The sequence below is a fragment of the Sinocyclocheilus rhinocerous genome, unplaced genomic scaffold (assembly GCF_001515625.1).
Source record: "Sinocyclocheilus rhinocerous isolate Xijiao unplaced genomic scaffold, SAMN03320098_v1.1 scaffold1381, whole genome shotgun sequence".
In the NCBI taxonomy this organism is placed as follows: domain Eukaryota; kingdom Metazoa; phylum Chordata; class Actinopteri; order Cypriniformes; family Cyprinidae; genus Sinocyclocheilus; species Sinocyclocheilus rhinocerous.
Window position 1 is genome coordinate 187323 of NW_015654074.1, and position 22649 is coordinate 209971.

Below are 22649 nucleotides of genomic sequence, written 5' to 3' on the forward strand. Positions count from 1 at the left end.
TTGTTGAAAGATGAAGCGGCACTAGATCTGACTGCAGCTGCATCACAAACCGTAAGTAAATGATTTCCTAATGCTTTGTCTGGAAATGACGTTTTATTTTGATTATGTTGTCAAAACACTCACAATAGCGAGGGGGCGTTGATAGTGTTTACTATGCAGTGACATTAACCAATCATAACAAGCCTTATAGGACACGCCGCTTAAAAACAGCCCGTTTTACAGAGAAGTTCAGAATGACGGTTGAAAATAATCATTTTCCCACATATTTATGAAGTTTATATTAAAAAACTTTATCAATGTTATAAGTAAACCTCAAGGAACATATTAAAATAATAAAAAAAATCCATGTCATGACCCCTTTAATGCTAGGTATGGATTATCGTGATTATAATCAGTGAGGAACGCATCGGGCTCCCTGTACTTTGGGCTGGAGGTGGACAAAGAGGATTCTCGAAGGTTCAAGAGTTTCCTGAGGAGGATCATGACACTCACCGTGTGAATTCAGGACAAATTCTGAGCGCCACCTCTGCTCTTAGTCTTCCTGTTTTCCTGAAACACTTCCACATCTGCAGAACGAAAGCAAGCCACACTTCAACGGCACATTACAGAAGAATCAGTGTCCTGAAGGACGTTATGTGGACACACAGCATGCATCAAACACGATGGGCGCTGGATCAGCAGAGTTTGACCTGCAGAGAGTGGTGTGTTCATACAGGCTACAGCTCACATCACACACCAACACAACCCACACCAGACCACAGGCATGCACACAAACACCATCGGGGAAACAGCCACACCATGTCACTTCAATAAAACAATCAGAGGAGCATCATGGGACCTCGTGTTCATAAATATGAAAGTGGATCAGCGGTTACACACACAGCAGACAGCATCAGTTAATATAACAGTGATGGAGGTTCAGTCCAACAGAAGAATCACATGAGCGTCGCTACAAAGACATAACACAGAGCAGACTCATGCAGGCGGGGGTCAGGGGTCACACGCAGCCGTACTCGTACCACAGCGACTGGCCGTCCTCCTCGGGCTCGTCTGAGCGCTTGGCCTTATGGGGAGGGCCGCTAATGCTACTAACGAGAGACGTGTTGAGGGACAGGATGGCCTGGTTTCTAGCACCACCCGTCACCGCTGGCTCGCTAAAGATGGAGTCCAGAAAGATGGAGTCTACGGTGAAGGAGGGACCTAGAAAGGCCTGCAGGCTGGACAGCTCGGGCTCCTGTACGCGGCAGGGCATGCTAGCAGACTTGTGCAGGGCTGGGTCGCTGTACTCACTCTGGGAGCGGGAGGGCGCGGGGTCCACCAGCACGGGCTGCCGGCTGTCCTTGGAGAGCAGCTCATGGATGCTGGTGCGGCGCACGGAGCCCTCGGCGGTGGAGATGACGCTGCTGGCGCGGGGCAGGCCTGAGGACGAGTCCAGACGCTCCGACAGAGATGCTGATGAGGCTTTGCTCTGCGCAGACAGGCCGGCTTGGGGCGAGACCTTGGACCGCGTGCTCTCTGCCTTGCGCAGGCTGGGGTGGCCCGGCTGACCGGCTCCCGCAGGGGCCTTACCGCTGGCTGAGCGCAGGATGCCTCGGCTCTTCACACGCGGCACGGCTCCGGACACACCAGACGACTGCGCAGGGAGGAGAAAACACTCTTACATACTGCACTGAGCACAAGCAGAGATGCAAACTCAAAGCCGACGGGGAAAAGGCAAAAGGAAAATACTATACAAAACGTATTGAAACAACAGTTTTTTATTTACCCTCGCAAGACCCCCCCCCCCATAAAAACACTTTCTCATTGGATCTAAGCAAATCTCATAGGTGACCTATTTTGATCTCAAAAAAGTGCGTTGTCACTAAAAGGTGAGGCGTTTGCACCTATGACATTTGTCTGTTTACATATGTAAGCTAGGGCTGGGCAAATAATCGCATGTGATAGTCATGCGCATCTCGTCAGTAAAGCCGGTTTTGTGATTAGTAGTAAATCTCCATCATGCGCTTTCAGATGGAGCAGCATTTACTACACAGAGCTGTAGTTCACTGACAAGCTACGCAAAACCACGATCATAATCACAGGCGATTCATTGCCGATAATGAACGCCATATTGTGTAGCTTGTCAGTGAACTACGGCTCTGTGTAGTAAATGCTGCTCCATCTGAAAGCACATGATTGAGATTTACTACTGATCACAGAACCGGCTTTACTGACGAGATGCGCATGATAATCACATTCAATTATTTGCCCAGCCCTACTGTAAGCCATGCTGGCAAAATGAGTGTGAATGCACATGGGCTAATTTTGAGCTACACGCAAAAAAAATTACAAATGTGGAATTTGAGGTTTTCACAAAAATGAGTTCGCGCTGATTGTCATCTGAAGTACACTCATAAAGACGACACCGGCGGCGCTCTATCCCGATTCACATATACACAGATTTACAGTAGACTACATACATTTAAGTATTCACACAAACATAATTATATATTAAGTGAACGTTTGCGGAACTGTTGGGGAAAAACACTGGATGTGTAACATTATATTAGATATGTCTTAATAGCCTATAGGCTGTCTGTCTCATTAAAGGATAAGTTCACTTTCAGAATAAAAATTTCCTGATAATTTACTCACTCCCATGTCATCCAAGATGTTCATGTCTTTCTTCAGTCACAAAGAAATTAAGTTTTTTGAGGAAAACATTCCAGGATTTTTCTTCATATAGTGGACTTCAATGGTGGCCAACGATTTCAAGGTAAAAAAATGCAGTTTCAATGCAGCTTCAAAGGGTCCAACGATCCCAGCTGAGGAATAAGGGTCTTATCTAGCGAAACGATTGGTCTTTTACTGAAAAAAAAATATTTATACACTTTTAACCACAAATGCTGGGCTTGCTCTAGCTCTGCGATGCGCGTCATCACACATTACATAATCCTGTTGGAAAGGTCACACGCGGTTAGTTCTTCATCTTTGTACTTCGTTTAAAAACTCCATCTCATTTTCCCTCCAACTTTAAAATCATCCAATGTCATTGTTATACCATTTTCTGTAAAGGGCATTTGTTAGTTTTGTAAACACTGGGTCAGTACTTCCGCCTACGTCACATGTGACCTTTCCAATATTACCTAATAAAGACACGGCTCTTGGTCTTGGTCCGCTTCCAAACGAACTCTGGTGAGGTTAAAAATGAAATATGAACACAACACGGACCAAATGCTTCCAAATGAATGATGTGATGACAAGATGTGACGATATGCGACATGATTTGATGACGAGGAATGAGCTTTGTATATAAAACAAAATGAGAAGGCAAACGAGGAGCAACGAGGATGTAAAGTGCCTTTTATGAGCTCTTTGTGAGTTCACAGGTGGTAAAAATAAAATCATGTACACGCAACAATGAGCGCACTTAGTCCAGCAGACAGCATTAGGTGTATTCTACTTAGTGTCATACACCCACAGCGCCGCCTTTAGTTGAACACACCTATTGTTTGGGGTGTTCGGTGAGTTCTGTCACGAAATATACATCATTCAGCCCGACCAGTCAGGTTGTGAATGTAGGACTATGCCTTTAGGTTCACTATCAAAAATGCCAGTGTGAACGCCAAGCGGGACCAGGACCAAATGTATTATTTTCTTTTTTGGTCCGGACCGAACGAACCAAGAGAAGCGAACTACAAGTGTGAACGCACCCTTACATGCTGGATTGAGCACTAAATGTCTGTTTACATGTACATGTCAGCACAACTACTGCATCACATCATTTTTATTTTTCTTAGAAAATGACAGATTGTTTGGCTAGATAAGACCCTTATTCCTCGGCTGGGATCGTGTAGAGCCCTTTGAAGCTGCACTGAAACTGCAGTTTGGACCTTCAACCCGCTGATCCCCATTGAAGTCCACTATATGGAGAAAAACCCTGGAATGCTTTCCTCAAAAAACGTAATTTATAAAAAAAAAAAAAAAGAACATCTTGGATGACATGGAGGTGAGTAAATGATCACGAAAGTGAACTAATAATCCTTTGAAACATCTCACTGACCCCGAACCTTTGATTGGTAGTGTTTGCGGGTTGAGTTTAGGCCCATGAAATCATCAGTTCATTTTGCTTTAATATAAACAGTGACTCCAATCACCAGCCATACAGTCGGTCACAGACACATGACTCTGTCTGCTGCTTATAAACGCTGGTAATGCTGGATGATTGGGCTCTTGGCTGACTTCATGAAGAGGTGTGTATGTGTGCATCACCTCTGCTGGCTCTGTGCTCTCCTTCAGGAACTGCTGCAGGGAAACCACCTCACTTCCTGCAGACTTGGCCCTGCGTTTGCCCTCCAGAGCGCTGTGCTGTGCTGAGGTCTGGCTGGTGGGACTGTCCCGACTCACACTGACGTCACTGCTCTCGCTGCGAGGCCGACTCGCACTGCCGTTCATCACGCCTGCGCAACACACACCAGCACAAACCTCCTCAATCCTGACTGCATCTCTGCATTTAAACATCACTCTTCTCTATGAATATTCCTGCACGTCTGGAAAAACCAAAACTATTGCCCTGTCCAAATACCCACACACTTGCGGTCTTTGACTACTTCAACACTTAATTTTTATTTTCAACACTTTGCATTTTAAAATAAACTTCTCAATATCTGTTCTATAACAGACGGCAGTTTAATTTGTGGTGCTTCTAATTTGATAAAAAGCGGTTGAAAATGTAGTACAAAATAAATATACTCATCTTTGCATCAACAAAATGTGCAACACTTTGTTTTACTATCAAATTATACGTAATATCTAATTATTATTAATATTTAACTTGCATTGGAAAGGTTTCTGTGACCTCTCACGACATCTCACAAAGTCTCACGATTTATTTCCACAACATGGTGCATGATGGGATACACTGATCCGGAGCAGTATTCGAGATAGCATGGATTTAGTGTGCATTAAGGGCACTGCGCTTTGGCGTTTTTAAGACCTGGGGCAGTCTTATTCCTGTGTCGTGGACGCGCTCTCAAGCGGCCGAGACCGCAAGGGTGGGTATTTGGACAGGGCACATGTAATTTTAATTGCACATCATAATATGAATAACAAATCAGTGACTCAGTAGTGGATCTGAATGATTCACTGACTGACTCACTATTGCTTAAAAGCATGTTTGAGGCTGCTTCATGAATCGTTTCAACTGACTCCTTAAAAAGAACGGGTGTGTAAGTGTTTGTGAATCAGACATCACGGCTCACGGAAACACTGGTGCATAATCTCATCATATCTGATCAAACACATGGATGTGCACACAGTTTCCCAATTGTTGCCAACAGTGACATTTTTGTCATGAACATTTTAGCTGCCTGGGATCCTAGGATCACAAAGAAGATTTAGTCCATGTCATGAGTTCATGAGTTCATGCACACGGCGTTAACGAGACAGCCGTGTGAGTGATGCAGCATGCAGGCTCTGTGAGCTGGAGCGGGATCAGTCGAGCAGCAGGAGATCAGCAGATGGAGCAGACAGACGCTGTGCTGGAGGAGCGGTCACTCACCCTGAGCTCGCTCCTGCTCCGACAGCTGCGTGACGTCTTCACTGGACACGGCTGCGCCTGCAACACACACATGACAAACACCAACACTCGCTTCTGTTTGCTCTAGGGGTGTAACAGTACACACATTCGAACCGAAAACCTTCAGTACGGGTCTTTCAGTTCGGTGCAAATCATTCCATTTTCTCAGGGAATTCAGACAATAAATGCTGCTTTGATGCGGCGCGACAGATCGCTGTATAAACGCCTCAGTTCTGACGGCAGCGTGATCATCCCTTCATCTTTACTACTAGCTTTAACACGAAATAAACATGAATGAACAAATCATGCCTCACGTAATCACTCAATCAATTTCAATTGCGGAAAGACATCAATAAAACAGCTTGTAAGCAAAACGTCACGCAGCATTTCATTCACCTCAGGCAAGTCATCAGTGTGCACAGCTCGTTATTTGCTAGAGGAATGAAGTCTAGTGAAGAGCATTTTGAGAAATATTAGACTATATACTCACTATATTTGACTTTACCTGTTAGTGATGTCTAAATTATTTAATGTACATTTAAATAAATCTTTTATCAAACAAATGAATATATTTCAACAGCAAATAGAAACTGTATAATTTAGAAGTTAATTTAAAAACTGCATTATGTGCAATTTACATGTTTGCAAGCACATTTTTAATTTGAGTGTTGATTATTATAGTTAAAAATAAATAGTAATTGAATTTAAGTGTGGGCTCTGTTGTTAATTGTAACCTTATAGCAATGTAAGAGAGCTCCCTATAGTTTAGAGCAGAAGCTGAGGTGTGCAGCAGAAAACACAGACCTGTGTCGGAGCGGTGGCGAGCGCTGGGGCCGCGGCTCAGGCTCAGGCCGGCGGAGTCCATGGATCCAAACTCCTTCCCGTGCTGAGCTTCGAGATGATCCGTGCTGCTGGACCACTGACCCTCGGACACAGCCATCGTCTGCAGCAGGTCGTTCATGGCTGACACACACACACACACACTCTGCATTAACACGCTGAAGGCCTGCCAGACGCACGCGGTCGATATGAGTGAACACAGGAGGAAAGAAAGAGATGAAGAAGGACAGCAAGGCTGAATGCAAGTGATTACTGGAGAGAGATGATGCAGGACACACAAGACATTCACACAAGCTCACGATTCACTGATGATACTATTAAAGCTGCATAAGGTCTGTGGAGACACTCTGTTTCTAATACACTAATACTGGAAGTCCAGCGCGCAGTGTGCAGTTCAACAGTGTGTTAGCAGGGCACAGTGCTAGCTAACCCTGACATATTATATGTGAGATGCTGTCCCCAAACTATGCATTCACTGTCTTCACTGTGTGGGACGGTTGCTAGTTTCTAGGATGTGTGGCACTGAACTCTCCAAACAGATCTGACTTGGGCTGACGTCGTAACCTTGAGAATCTAACTGATCTCTAGTAAAAAAGTAATATATTTAAAATACATTCAGTTCATACTAGGTACAGTTCAAATCTATTAACATATTTACTGACATATCGCTCTAGACTTACTGATAAAAAAAAAAATCAATTAAACTTTATTTGGAGTACTACTAGTGCACAATGCACATTTCTTAATATTAAGCCTAAAATGTGTTTTAATGACACTTTTGATGAGGATTGTATGATCTTTGAATAATATCAGTTTTTAAATGCAAGATATTTAAAGTGTACCCGAAGTACTCGCAGTAGTTCCACTTTAGCTCAATCACATACACTTCAGTATATCTTTAGTTGGACCTCAGCACCACTTCCGCACAATTAAAGTGCATTAAGCACAAACTTTGAGTATAGCAGTTTAGTATACTAAAAGTACAACTGCAGGGTGTTTTTATGAAGTATATAATATGTAAATGTATTTGTAGTATACTTAGCATGAAATAGATGTATTTCAAATACATTTTAGTATACTTATTTTTCACTAGGGTTATGCATCTGAACAGACGAACATTAAGTGTGTCACGGTCACAAGAGCTCGAGGGCAGTGCAGGTCTGTGAAGTGACTGATGGTGATAGATGATGGCAGTGCTTCAGGCGGCCGCTGCAGGAGACACAGACAGAAGAAGAGCGTGATGGATGAGGACGAGCAGATGTCTTACACATAGAGCGGCGGTAGACGGCCTTCACTCGGTCTTTCTCCTTGGATCGGTTCCTCATGAACGGAAGCTTTTTCAGCGCTGTCACCGGACAGACAGCGGGAGGAGAGAACAGACGCATGTTAGCATGACTACCAGCGCACCTTCCTGTCAAACTGATGCTCGTACGTTAACATGATCACTCAGCTGGACGGCAAATGAACACACACCGTCTGATGCCAACAGGACATGAGTATTAAAGGGTGCAATGCGGGAGAGAGTCACAGATCATCTCCGAGCCGCTCAAATGAATGTTCTCGCTGTGTTCTCACGCACAGATGAATGAACAAGCGCTGAACTGCATTCACACACACGCCGTTTGCATTGCACCTTTTAATAGAGAAGAACACAAATGCAGAGTGTTCATGGGCTGACTGACAGCATACCGTTAGAGGAAGCCTGCGTTTGGCTTTTCTCAACTCTCTTCCCTTGGCAAAGAAAGCAAGAAAACACAAGAGAGAGCGTCAGGCCAGAACTGCACGATCATACATCTCATATGTGTGTTTGCTGAAATTATTCTCTAGCTGAGCTGTTTTCTGTTGGGTGCGCACAAAATCACACAGAGACAATAAACGGACATTTAACAACTTTCTGTTGCGCTGACTTCACAAATACAGTTTTGACTGGTCATTGTGATGATCGATTAAAGGGGTCATGAACTGAGAAACCAAAAGTCCCTTGCTCTTTTGACATATAAAAGGTAACTGTACTATAAAAACATCCTGTAAGTTTCAGAACTCAAAACTTTCTTGTTAGTATTGTAGTAGGGCTGCATGATAAATCGTGATAAAGCACAATGAAATCCCAATCACGATTAGACAGAAGCTGTGATAGTCAAGTGTATCTCGTCAGTGATGCACGGTTCTGTGATCAGTAGTAAATCTCCATCTGAAGGCCAGAGAAACTCCAAATACTCCCCGCAGAAGAAACCCAGGCAATCCCTATAGCGCTAGCTGAATAAACAGAAGATTTAACTGCTTTCACTGATTCAGCGTGACTAATAAACACACGACTATATGATTTATCTGAGTTCTTATTATAATAATGCAATGCTAATCAACATAGCCTTTATCACTGCTTAGAATACTATGAAATATGTTACTGACAAGCTAGTATCAGTATCGCAGTATCGCAGAACAATTTCATAATCACACTACAATATCATCTGTGATTATGATCGTGGTTTTGCATAGCTTGTCAGTGAACTACAGCTCTGTGTAGTAAATGCTGCTCCATCTGAAAGCAGGTGATGGAGGTTTACGTTTTCTATATTGTAGTTAGTGTTTAGGAGAGAGGCAAACACGCAGGTCTACGCAGAAACCAAACGATAAAGATGCTCCAAAGACAACAAGACGCTGTGCAGTGCCAAGCGGTGGAAAAACATTGTTGCCTTCCTTCTGATCCCAACGTTAGGAAAGAGTGAATAAATTTTATTCTTAATGAAGATCCAGACTGTGTCAGCAAGAACTCGGTCCTTTGTCCACTTCATTTTACCATGGATTCGTTTACAAACAAGGCACAATTCGACACGGGATTTTCAGAAAGATTGAAACTAAAACATGATGCTGTGTGACTATTGGATCTGACAGTAATGTTGCAACACAAGTGTGAGTAACTGTTTTCATTACGTGATCACTATTGCGTTTTTAACCTCAATCACTGCAGCGTCCGTCTGTGAGGAATGTACTGTCAATCATACACAACTATTAGCCAAACACAGCAGTGGGCGTTTACTTCCGAGTCTACAATCCTCCACACCTATTCAAACAGAGCGTTCTGATGAGGGGGGTCAAAACAGGACAGAAAATAGTCTGTTACTGCTAAATTATGTTTTTTTTTAAATGTAAAAATCATGATAACATTATAAGTGGACCTCAGTTCATGACCCCTTTAACAAACAAATGATTCTTTTGAAAAAGTCATGGGGGCACATAACTGACGACAGGAAACAAAAGATGGTGGATGGGATCAAGAGTGACATTCCCCAATTTTAAACACACAACGTGTACGAGCAGCCGGACCATGCCTCCGACACACACCTCTGAGCTGAGCTGGACTCACTCAGGAAATCAGTGGAAATCAAAGAAAGAATCAGCTAGAACCATTGGGTTCAGTCACTAGCTGAACGTGTCGGAGTGATTCCGGAGTTAACTGCAAGAAGGTCAGAGCGCTGCAGGGAGCAGGAGGTGTGCCGATACTCACTGCCGCTGCGGTGGGTGAGATTGTCCTCCAGTGAGTTGGATCCAGAGCCGACGGACGAGCTGTCCTGACTGTCCGGCTGCGGCAGCGTCAGGAACCCTTCGCTGGACTCGGAGCGGGGAGGAGTCTGTGTGAGAGAGCGCATGCGCTCACGACTCTTTGGCTTGATGAGCTTCCTCATCTTCAGTGTGATCCAGTTGCCCCTCCTGCAGAAACAGCAACTCTTATCATGTGACCCATGTCCTGTAAAGCATCTCATGCAATAATTAGAAACCCCAAAACACTGCAGCACATCAGGAGAATGAAATGCTCACAGACATTGCAGATCTGAGGTTTTAAACTCCATGAAATAACTTCAGGCTGTATTGTAACTGTGGCCTGACTGAGGCATCTGCGCTCATCCACAATGACACCTGGCCCTTCCCTACATAATCCACTGCATGGACACAGGTCCACTTTCATAATTAGCACCTCCGAGAAGATGAAAATGTCCTCTATCACCCCAAGAGAACCAGGGCTGTAGCCTAGTCATAACCTCAACTTCTCTGGGATATAGACAGTGTCCACTTGTTCAGTCACCTGGCAACTAGTCAGTATTAAGAACACCTGGAATTTCTCTCCAACATTACATGTGCAAGAGAGAACCTCGTAGCATCCAGCCAAACCTCATAAGCTTGTGGAGAGAAGCCCAGTCTGCTGCTGCCCATACGACCTTTTTCCATGCTCCTGGAGACCCACTCTCCTGCAACGTTTATTTCCAACCTGCTTCAACATATCTGCCTGTATTTTCCAATGGTTCCTGAGGACCTTGATTGTCTAGTTTGGGTGAGTTTGATCAGGGTTGGAGCTAAACTCTGCAGGACAGTGGACCTCGAGGAGCAGGGTTGAAGACTTCGGTTTTATTCTATGAGACATGCTGTTGCAAACACAAAAAGCTGTTCATCTGAAGCTTTGTGCCTGTCCCATCTAAACACACACTCAATGGCCTCACTGGGAATAAACCGTGCCATCTGTTCTCCTCCGCAGAACTGAAGAGAAGAAAATGACACACAGGGATTTCTACTCTCAAACAACCTAATCCCGGTTTAATCCCCTTAGGCAGAAATGCTGAATTTGGGAGTAAGACAAGCCTGGAGAAATTCTGCATGAATCTGAGGAGGCATTCAGGGTGCAATCAGCTCAGTGACGTGCCTCCAAGAAGTCAATGCAATGCAAGTGATTGATACTTGCTATACAAGGAAAGAAGACCAGTGCAGTCGCTGTGTAAATGATGAAATTCCCACAGGTGTGTGGGTGGGTTGTCACTGAATGTACTAAATCAGCTTATAAAAGTGCATCTGCATAATGGCATTAGGATGTGCCAGGATTGTACAGCAACAAACTGGGCTGCGTTTTCCAAAAGCACTGTGAACCCAAGTAGATCGTAGAAACCATAGGCACCAACAGTCTTTACGAGGCACTTTGGCTTATGAAGCCAAACACATTATTGAGGCAGACTAAAGAGTTTAATATCTTTTGAGTTGTACTTTTAATGGGAGTGCAATTCTCAGTTGCCCTATTAAAGGCCTGTGCTTAGCATGCATTTATCCCTTTAGAAACTGATAAGACACATCTCTCCAGTCTTCCACTATCAGTTTCCTAATTATTTGGCTTGTTTAGATTGTTTAGCATCCCCCTGCCAGATTGTGCACCTCCTCCAGGCCTTCAATATCCATGATTAGGTCTACTACTACAATACCATCAGCAAATTTGATCAGTTTGTATTTCCCGGGGAGCTCTAATGTTTAGGATGAGCGAAGATGACCCACAGGCAGATGGAGAAAGTCCTAATGTCCGGAGTTTGGAGACAAGCCTGGTGGAGATTACAGAGTTGAATGCTTAACTGTAACCAACTTACAGCAACCTAATATGGTTTGCCTTCATGCAATTTAAGTGAGAGAGGATGGCGTGCAGTATGGGTGTTGTTGTCTATAGTTCTGTTTCGGTGGTAAGCAAACTGGTGAATTGGGGAGTGAGGAGCAAATGTAGTCTTTGGCTTGCCTCTCAAAGCATTTTATAATTAAAGAGTTGAGTACTAAGGGCAGTAGTTGCCCAGGCTGCATGTTAAACATTTTAAAGTACCCTGGAGCTAGTTGAAAATGAAATTGAAAATGGTTCATTTACCCCCACACTGTCAGTAGTCTGTTAAATTCTGGGAATGGAGACTACACCCGCAGATAGTGCAACAGATCTGAGAGAGATGCAGTAGGGCTGACTTAGGTTTGCTTGGCTCATTAGACAACAAGCAATGTCCACTATTCTTGTCACCGAGGGAAAGAAACACCACTAGACCTGGATGCTTTGGGATATCTGTGCTACCTGGTTAGCATTCCTGTAGTGTAGCCCAAACTGTAGAGCACGGTGCTAACAATGTCAAGGTCACAGGTTCAGTTCTCAATGACACCATGAACTGAGAAAGATTGAATGCAATGCAAGTTCCTTTGGATAAAAGCATCAGTTAAATGCATAAATATAAATGGGATTCAAGAATCACCTGTGATGTCACTGGGTCACATTTGAGGGCAGTAATCCAACAAAATAAACAAAATTTGGATTCCTTGTACCTTCCACTTCCAAAGTTGTTGAAAGACCTAGTGGAAACCACTGTAGTGATTCCAAACAATGTTACTCATACTTAGAGGAAACCAAATAACACTTGGACTGAACCTTTTACGAGCCACACACAGAAGTTCCAACTATGAGGGTATGAGTGCAGTATGTTCTACCTGAGAGAGCAGATGCCATGGACTGATGTATAACACCCGCATTACTTCTGCTGTCCATGACTTCGCTGTCTGCTGACTCCATCTGATCTTGCTCAGAGTGAGGGAAACATATTGCACAGCCCTGCGCACAGATATCCCAAAGCATCCAGGTCTAGTGGTGTTTCTTTCCCTCGGTGACAAGAATAGTGGACATTGCTTGTTGCCTAATGAGCCAAGCAAACCTAAGTCAGCCCTGCTGCATCTCTCAGATCTGTTGCACCATCTGCGGGTGTAGTCTCCATTCCCAGAATTGAACAGACTACTGACAGTGTGGGGGTAAATGAACCATTTTCAAGTTCACTTTGATTCCTAAAGAGTTTAGATTCTTCATTCATTTTAGGAAAGTCAGAACGGTATGGCATATTATGGGCATAGAGCAAAACTATCGCACTTATAGCCTCGAGAGACTAGCCATGGCTAGAGCTGCCGGCTATGTATTGTCTAATCTTAGTGCTGCTTGATGTCTAGCGTTGTGGAGAGTGGTATTCCCTGTCACAACAAGCCCTTCCCTCATCCCAGTTGTGTTATGGAAGAAATCAGCCTGCATATCTTGCTTTCATCCTTATCAGGGAGATCAACCACAGCTGCAATAGGGAGAAAGATGTGAGCTAGTTTCGTCAGCTCCATGCTTCCACCTCCAGCAAGCTGGTCAGCCCAGTCCTTTGATGAAGCAGAGGTTTTGGCTGCAGACCATTCAAAGGGTCTTTGCAGACATCCTGCATAAAGATCTGTGCAACACTTCAGGAGAAAGTTTGCTGCTATAAGCGCAGAGCGGACAGCGTGGCCTTAGCAACCCATTCACAAAAACTGAAATGCTAAAGGGCTTTGTTTTCAAAAGGTTGCAAAATGAAGATTAGCTAATTCAGTATATATGGCAGAAGGCAGGATACCAGTAACACTGGTGATGATGCGCAGTTTCAAAAGCGTGTAAGTTATGTTTGTGCATGGCACTTGTGTTATCTCTTCTTCTTGTCAGTGCCGTTTATAACTTATAGGCTATAACTGTTTGAGATGTCTGATCCTCTCTATATATCACTTTCATATATGTAGCATTCTGTGTTGAATATAGACAGTTTGGATGTGGTTTGTGCTCTAAAGGGCAGACTGTTTGAGTAGTGCAAATAATCCACTCTGTGCTATCCTGTCTCTGTGTACTAGTGTATGCTGCACAAAACCCAGGCTTCATTTGGCCCAACGAACAGCAAAATAACACTGAAATCTGAAATCGCTCTCTATAAAACCATTTACTATATGGGAATAGTGAATGAGCAAACAAGTGGTGGACAATGAACAGAGCTTCAGTCATAGTTTAGACATTCTCAATCCAGGAAGCACTGGACTGGGCGATGTTTCTCCAGTGTATTCTGTGTTATAAACACATCCAGTGGTGTGCGTGAGATGGCACGCTTACCTTCGCGGAGGTGACGGGTCATAAAATTTATACTGATCCATAATCTTCTCCTCAAGCTTCTCTTTCTGTCTCCTCAGTTCATTGAGTTTATCACTGTGTGTGTGAGAGACAGAGATAAGTATGGTAGTGTATCAGCACACAGGAGGTGATGCAAATTTACAGGTGAATAGTTTTAGAAGATTAAAGAGAACGAGGGTAAAATGAGAGGTGTGAATTAGAAATATGGTGATGTCACACATGTATTGTCTCTGCTCGACGTGGAACAGGTCTTTGCTCTCCATGGTCTGCTCCAGCAGGGTCCGGTTCTGCAGAGGGTCTGGATCTGATCCAGCAAATGCCGGTTCTCTTCCTCTAGGTTCCCCTTCAGCTGACTTAACAACTGCAGGACACATTTCACACACACACACACACACAGTTACCCTCCACATGTCTTTGTTTGCAAACAGCCATTTAGTTCACCACATTCATGAGTGTTGAAACCTCACGAGTTTGCACATGAGAACTTCACATGCTGAGACTGGGAAGTGTAGAGTCATACACGATTAGGGTGGGGTATCGAGAACCAGGTTCTAATTTTCCAAGAACCGGGTGTTCGATAAGACGCGCGCATTTCAGTCCCGCTTAACGATTCCTGCGTTGGCATCTTAGTGTGATTTTGAACGATTTAAGCGCAGGAAGGGAAGAACTTGCGCTCTGTTTGCGTGCAGCGCACACGTCTGAAGCACAGAGATCAGAGAACAGCGTTCGTTCTGTTCACCGCAGGAAAGCTTGCTCCGAGCCGGAACTGACTTCTTTCATATTTATCAACCAGCGTGCAGAAAACTACGTCAGTATATCATCAGAAACACAGCCGTTTTTGTCTGAAGTGAACACAAACATGAGAAAGAAAATGCTCGTGTACAGTATTTTTAGATCTGCGTGCGTTCGGTGTTAAAGAGACAGCAGTCTAATAAACGCGCTGCCTGTCATTAATGTTAATCAAAGAACAAAAGTAAATCACTCATCTTTAATAACTTCAATTAATAATCTATATTTTATTTATGAAAACTATGCAGTGTTTTTAAACTTCTGATTTCAATTTCTGTATCTGGAATTTATTTAGTCATATTTATTTGTGCTATTGCTAATTGATTTGTTTGTTCCTATTTTATCACTGACTCTTTACTTGTCTTTATCAAACATTTTTTACATTTATATTTGTCTAGTTGTTTTTGTAGTGGTATTTTTTTGTTATAACCATAGGCAGAAGTTCCTAAGTGTTCTGTAGGCCCTAACTGGACCTGACGGCCGTGTGAGATGCTGAAGCATGTACCTCGCACTGGTTGGTGAGTTTGGCAGAGGTTATGTCCAGCTGCTGGTACTGTTCCTTGAGTTTGGAGAACTCTGCCTCCAGACGCGTCTGCTCCAGCCGGGCCGTGTTCAGCTGACTCTTAAGAGTCTTATGATCTGTCTGCAGAAGCTCATTGTCCTTCAGGAGCTGCTGGTGTGTGGAGCTCAGCCTGCACACAGGAGAGACGCTCATGAGAGATGGGCCTCAGTCAAGAGAGGCGCTCGCTCATCCTGACACTCACGTGTGGTGCTCCTCGCTGAGCCTCTGGTACTGTGCAGCTGTGTCCTGATGACTCTTGCTGTCAGAGATCATCTTCTCTCGCTCTGCTGTGAGATCTCTCTCCAGCTGCTCCAGTTCGGTCTTCTGCTTCAGCAGCTGATTGTACCTGCACACACACACACACACAGCATTGAGAAACACAGCTGTGGCTGTGGAATGGCAGGTGATTGCTGCCTGTGCTGTCTGCACCTGTTCTCCAGGCTGCGGTGCTGCAGCTCCAGGCTCTTGTGGCCGCTCTTCAGCTCTCCGTGTTTGCCGATCAGATCCTCGTACTCCGACGCCTGTCTCTCGTGCAGCGCAGACAGCTTCTCGTGGTCATGCAGCAGTAGATCGTACACCGTGCGCAGTTCCTCCTTCTCTCGTATGGCCACGTCCCTCTCGCTCTCTGTGCCGGACTGCTGCGTCTGCAGCTGAGCATTCTGGGACATGAGAGCGGCGCTCCGAGAGTTCAGCGTCGAGTTCTCCACCTGCCAGCACATCATAAACTCGTTTATCTCAAAGTGCGCTTCTGGTAAATGAGCACACGGCAGGGTTATAGCATTGATTTAAGAGTTGCAGATTGTTTTGTGCAACTCTCAGGGGCCTGAAAAGCTTTTACGACCAAACTCCTGTTACATTCACGAGGAGAAATATCTACCATACCCTTTCTGTAATTATGTGTTCACACCAAAAGCTAATTTAATTATTTGCACGGGTAGATTACATACAAAGTTAATGCAAAGATGCAAATTTGCAGAGGCGAAGTGATTGCCACAAACACGCGATATACGCCTCAAACGCATCTTCCACGAGTTCAAACATTCAACTCAAGCGGAAAATTCGCATGATGCGTTTCCGCGCAAGCCGATTAGTGGAGAGCTTATTGACACGTCTGATTGTATCAGAAAATGTTTTTTTAATTGTTTTTTATCCGTGTGAGTAAAGCGGAGCGCACACTGTGCGATTTTTAATAGTCCTTTAGGATTGTTGCTTGTCAGACTGCAGGAACATGATGATCATGTCACACTGTGGGATCTCAGTTGTCATTAATGTCAGACTGTACGACAGTCAAGACGCGTTAAAAACGGGTGCGCGCAAGAAAACTTGTCCGGAGTTTTACATTATCAACCCATACACGTTCAGTGACTGTGAGCTGCATTGCACGCAGGGCTGTAATGTTGGCTATCATTAAAAGTGCATGAATTGCAGCAATACCGGCAGCAGAATAGTGCAAGCAGCACTACACATGAAAACAGCAGCGCAACCAGTGTTCATCATAGCAAAGGCAACATGATATGAATCCCGTGAGCGGAGGATGAGAGCGCCGGAGTTTATGCGATTAGAAGAAATCTCTAGCATTAATTCTGATCATGGCTTGTCTTGAAAAACAAAGACAGTTTGACGTTCGTCGTAGCAGATGTCACACTGCAGGACTGTGCGCCAAATCTTCTGACACTGCCAGAAGTTCGTCAGAGGTCAAATTTGATCGCAACGGTCATTAATTGGCTGTCGGTGAACACGTCAAAGCAGCGATCATATTGTAGCCTAGGATTATAGGAATCTTTTAGGATTTTCAAAATTTGTCTCAGACGACCAAATCGTGGCCAAAATTGCACAGTGTGAGCCGGGCTTAACACGATGCAAATATTCGCTACGTGTTAAGTGCACACACCATTACAGCAGCGCTGGACTGGATAACTGTGTGAGGAGAGCAACTCTGACCTGTAGATTGGCGTTTTGTGTTTGTAGCGTGGTGTTGTTCTCCTGTAGAGATGCGGTCTGTCTCTGAAGAGCTAATATCTGCGCCTGGAGATTCCCGCTCTGAGACTCCAGCTGCTTCAGCTGCGTCCGGAGAGCCTGCTTCTCTGCGTGGAGAGTGGCGTTCTGGACAAACATCAGCAATATCAGCTGCTGTGCTAACGTAAAGACATTCTGATAGCGCTGAGCTGGTACTCACGTTTCTCTCCACCTCTATGAGTCGGTCTTTGACCTTCAGAAGCTCTCGCGTGGCCTCCTGACTCTGCTTCTCCCACTTGCTCTGTGTGTCCTCCCGTCCTCGAGCAGGCGAGCTCTGAGCCGAACACTCCTCCTCCTGACGCTGGCGCAGGGCCTCGTAGTTCTTCTTCACCTGCGGGTGGACAAAACGAGGCTTCATAAACACAATCTGAAGTCACTGCCAACCAGCCAAACAAAGCCTGACGCCCAACCGTTTTGAGCTCCTGTCGTAGCTGCTGGTTGAGGTTGGAGGACTCCTGCAGTCGGGCTTCTAGAGCAGCGATCTTCTCCGCTTTGATCTCCAGAGAGGACTTCAGAGTGGACTCCAGTTTACACTCTAGAAGCTTAAACCTGACAAACAAGAAACACACTGTTATACAAGTGACATTATGACTCCAGCATTCGTGCAAATTCATGTAGTCGCAGCCCTAGTTTCTGAAGTGATGTAACAGTATGAACATTTCTTATCACGATTATAGTAACCAAAATTATCACGGTTATCAGTATTATCAACGTATTGTTAAAATGTGCTGGAAATGTTCAAAAAGTACTGACACGTAAATAATTTCCCCAAGTTTTATATTTAAAATCAACAAACAACAAATAAAATGACTTTTTGTTTGCATAAACACTAAAACAATGACATTATGATGTCCGGATTTTAAATGACAGCATGACTGACAACAGTTTATCTAATAGCATGTACGAAATTTTCAAATAAAGCTTTAAAAAGTTCCATAAAATGGTAAACCTCACATTTCAGCCTTTCAATAAAAGGGTTCAGTCAAAATGATAATTGATTAAAAAATGATTATATGTATTTTATCTGCTCCATTAATATACAAATTGTTTAAATGTGTAGAATCCACATAAGCTTGTTTTTCATCAAAATTCACAGCAGGGCGTGTAAACCAGGTCTGTTTTTAGTCCAGACAGAAACTGCACACAGACTGAATGTGAGTCTCTGTAACTCCACTCTCTGACAGCAGGTGGCGCTTCTGGAGCAGCAGAATTACAGCTGTTTCTCATAACCTCCTGCACAAAGCAGCATTGCTGTATTAGGTATTACATGGAGCGATTACAGATTACATCTTTTTCTGAAGACAGTCAGAATCTTCAGAGGTACATTCATATAATAAATTATTTTATATATTCATTTGTATAATTCCCTTAGCACTCTTTTAAAACCTCCCAGCTTTTCCGCCCTGTTTTCACTCAAAACGAAACTACTCTGTGTGCTGTGCGCATGTGAGACTGTTACTGAAAACTGTGCTTTATGCTGGACAGTATTTATTTATCCTCAGTTGTTCAAATCGCGGCAATCGAACACGGTTTTAATGATAATCAAAATATGAAACGGTAATACTAACCGTGGGGAACTTTATCATGATTTATCGTCAAACCGGTAATTGCTCCATCCCTAATTCCATGTGTGGATTACCTGTCATCAGAGCTCTCTGCATCACCCAGAAGCCCCTCTTTATTGAGGCCGATCTTCTCAAGCTCATGGGTCAGCTTCTCCAGGTCATTGTTAATCTGCTGGGTCTTTAATTTTTCATTGACAAGCTCCTGCATCAGGAAACATCACAGTAAGAGTCGTGCAAGCAGTCCACAGTCAAGCATGCACCAGCTAACCGTGTTTGCTTGGTTACCTCTCTCAGAGTGACCAGGGTCTTCTTGTCTATGGTTGCTTGTTTGACCAGTTCCTTATTGTCCTTCTCCAAGTCTTTCACGCGACCACACATGTCTTTGAGAGCGGCGACCTCCTTGCCCAGCGTGCGGTTCTCCTTCTCGAGATGAGAGATGCGCAGGTTGTCTTCATCGAGTCTGGAGTCTTTGATTTCAGCCTGCTGTCGCAGCCGTTTGTTCTCCTTCTCCAGCTGCTTCTTGTCCTTCTCCAGCTGACTGTTCTCCTGCTCCAGGGCCGTGTTCTCCTGCGCCAGCTGCTCCAGGCCTTTGCTGGAGATCTTCAGCTCCTCCAGACTCTGCTGCAGGCTCTGGTTCTCCACCTCCGTGTCCTGCAGCTCTCCCTCCAGCTGCTGAATCTTGCGGCTGCCATAAAGCTTTGAAAAAGTTTCATAAAAAGGTAAACCTCACATTTCAGCCTTTAAATAAAGAAAAGATATAAGTGAAAATGATAATTGATTAGTAAATGATTATTTGTATATTATCTGCTTCATAAATAATTCTAGATAACTTATCTGAATTGTTTAAATGTGTAGAATCCACATAAGCTTGTTTTTCATCAAAATTCACAGCAGGGCGTGTAAACCAGGTCTGTTTTTAGTCCAGACAGAAACTGCACACAGACTGAATGTGAGTCTCTGTAACTCCACTCTCTGACAGCAGGTGGCGCTTCTGGAGCAGCAGAATTACAGCTGTTTCTCATAACCTCCTGCACAAAGCAGCATTGCTGTATTAGGTATTACATGGAGCGATTACAGATTACATCTTTTTCTGAAGACAGTCAGAATCTTCAGAGGTACATTCATATAATAAATTATTTTATATATTCATTTGTATAATTCCCTTAGCACTCTTTTAAAACCTCCCAGCTTTTCCGCCATGTTTTCACACAAAAAGAAACTACTCTGTGTGCTGTGACTGTTACTTAAAACTGTGCTTTATGCTGGACAGTATTTATTTATCCTCAGTTGTTCAAATCGCGGCAATCGAACACGGTTTTAATGATAATCAAAATATGAAACGGTAATACTAACCGTGGGGAACTTTATCATGATTTATCGTCAAACCGGTAATTGCTCCATCCCTAATTCCATGTGTGGATTACCTGTCATCAGAGCTCTCTGCATCACCCAGAAGCCCCTCTTTATTGAGGCCGATCTTCTCAAGCTCATGGGTCAGCTTCTCCAGGTCATTGTTAATCTGCTGGGTCTTTAATTTTTCATTGACAAGCTCCTGCATCAGGAAACATCACAGTAAGAGTCGTGCAAGCAGTCCACAGTCAAGCATGCACCAGCTAACCGTGTTTGCTTGGTTACCTCTCTCAGAGTGACCAGGGTCTTCTTGTCTATGGTTGCTTGTTTGACCAGTTCCTTATTGTCCTTCTCCAAGTCTTTCACGCGACCACACATATCTTTGAGAGCGGCGACCTCCTTGCCCAGCGTGCGGTTCTCCTTCTCGAGATGAGAGATGCGCAGGTTGTCTTCATCGAGTCTGGAGTCTTTGATTTCAGCCTGCTGTCGCAGCCGTTTGTTCTCCTTCTCCAGCTGCTTCTTGTCCTTCTCCAGCTGACTGTTCTCCTGCTCCAGGGCCGTGTTCTCCTGCGCCAGCTGCTCCAGGCCTTTGCTGGAGATCTTCAGCTCCTCCAGACTCTGCTGCAGGCTCTGGTTCTCCACCTCCGTGTCCTGCAGCTCTCCCTCCAGCTGCTGAATTTTGCGGCTGCCGGTCTCCAGGGCTTTCTGGAGCCGCTGGTTCTCCGCGTCGAGGCTTTGGTAACTGACTTCCAGACGCTCGTTTTTTTTGGACGAAGCCTTCAGCAGCTCGAGACTCTTTTTGAGTTGGGTTCTCTCATTCTCCAGCTCTTTGTTCTCCAGCTCCAGCTGGGCAGCCTTGGCTCCGCAGGACCGTAAAGACTGCACCATGCGCCGGAGCTCCAGGTTTTCTTCGTCCAGCTGAGCGTTCTCCTTCTCCAGGACCTCCAGCTGATAGGAAACGTTCCTCAGACCGTCCGCTGCTTTCTTCAGCTTCCTGCTCTCCGCTTCCAGCTCGGCATTCTCCTTCTCCAGCACCTCCACCTTCCCGCAGGTGATGGCGAGAGCAGCGAGACGCTTCTGCAGACTCTCCTTCTCTCGCTCCAGTCGATGGACCTCCATCTCCAGCTCCTCGGCTCTTTCTCCTTTCTCTTTGTAGTGCTCCAGGTCTTTGCGAAGCTGTTTGCGCTCAAACTCTATCTTGTTGAGCTTGCTGCTGGTCTCTTTGATGGACTCGTGCAGCACGCGGTTTTCTTTCTCGATGTCTTTGACGCGGGCTTCAGCGCTGACCTGAGAGCGCTGCCTGAGAGAGGCGATGGTCTGGTTCAGATGATCGTTCTCCTGTTCCAGACCCTTGACCTGCGTCACCACCAGACACAGTGTGTCAGGTAAGTGCTGAACAATCATGACAGTTTAAGGCCCTCACTGTTTGGAATTTTCTTAAAAAACCTTTAACTCCTAAATCAATCATCTGATTTTCAGGAAACTCCAATCAGATCATGTTCCAGTCATGTAGTTCAAGATGATTAGCTAAACTGTTCTTGAATAACTTGCTAACGAATTTGATGAAGAGTGTGCTGAAGCCTTGTTTTGTTGGATTCAGTGGCATGCTGAGTTGATCAATACCTAAATTTCCCATCTCGGCCATATTGAATTTAGTCATAAAATACTGTATTTTATTATTGCATTAAAGCGGTGGTTCAGTGGTCTTTTTCTAGGCTTGATTGTGTTTATGGGGTACAGTCTAACATGTGTTAATGCTTCGTTTTTTTAAAAAACACATTATTTTTCACATAATTTACCTTTATTCCACACCGCTCTGTCCCTTCTCTGAGAAAAGCGCTGATCATTTCCTGCTTTTATGAAGCCCCTCCCTCAGAAATAGACGATGAGCTCTGATTGGTTAGCTAGCCCAGTGTGTTGTGATTGGCTAAACGCCCCTCCCTCAGAAATACACGATGGGCTCTGATTGGTTAGCTAGCTCAGTGTGTTGTGATTGGCTAAACTGCCTCTAGTGCGTGTCTAAACGGCCCGCCCCTCACCTCAGCGGCATGTGCTCTGGTTGTATTGTAAACAACGGCGTCGTTAATATCGCTTATCAGTTTGAGCCCGATTGCAGAGGATATTATTGAAGGGGATCGAGCAGAACCTGTGCAAGCACGGCTTTAATGGTAGGCCTATGTTTTTTGTTTGTTGTTGTCTCATACTTTTAGATATGCTGTTATTTGTAAATGCTAC

General features: G+C 44.5%; 1 protein-coding gene across 1 annotated transcript in view; it reads right to left on the reverse strand.

The window, feature by feature from the left end:
- Positions 1 to 303: 303 nt before the first annotated feature.
- The window catches only part of LOC107716875 (girdin), a gene marked incomplete at its 5' end in the record, with an annotated part of 37386 nt that continues 15040 nt past the window's right edge, over positions 304 to 22649 (reverse strand). The window contains 18 exon segments of the mRNA XM_016523480.1: positions 304 to 1633; positions 4252 to 4439; positions 5540 to 5596; positions 6362 to 6520; positions 7665 to 7742; positions 8087 to 8128; positions 9903 to 10105; positions 14115 to 14207; positions 14352 to 14427; positions 14430 to 14493; positions 15427 to 15613; positions 15686 to 15829; positions 15913 to 16190; positions 17425 to 17586; positions 17660 to 17830; positions 17910 to 18048; positions 20489 to 20616; positions 20700 to 21770. Of these exon segments, the coding sequence (XP_016378966.1) occupies positions 998 to 1633; positions 4252 to 4439; positions 5540 to 5596; positions 6362 to 6520; positions 7665 to 7742; positions 8087 to 8128; positions 9903 to 10105; positions 14115 to 14207; positions 14352 to 14427; positions 14430 to 14493; positions 15427 to 15613; positions 15686 to 15829; positions 15913 to 16190; positions 17425 to 17586; positions 17660 to 17830; positions 17910 to 18048; positions 20489 to 20616; positions 20700 to 21770 (3876 nt within the window).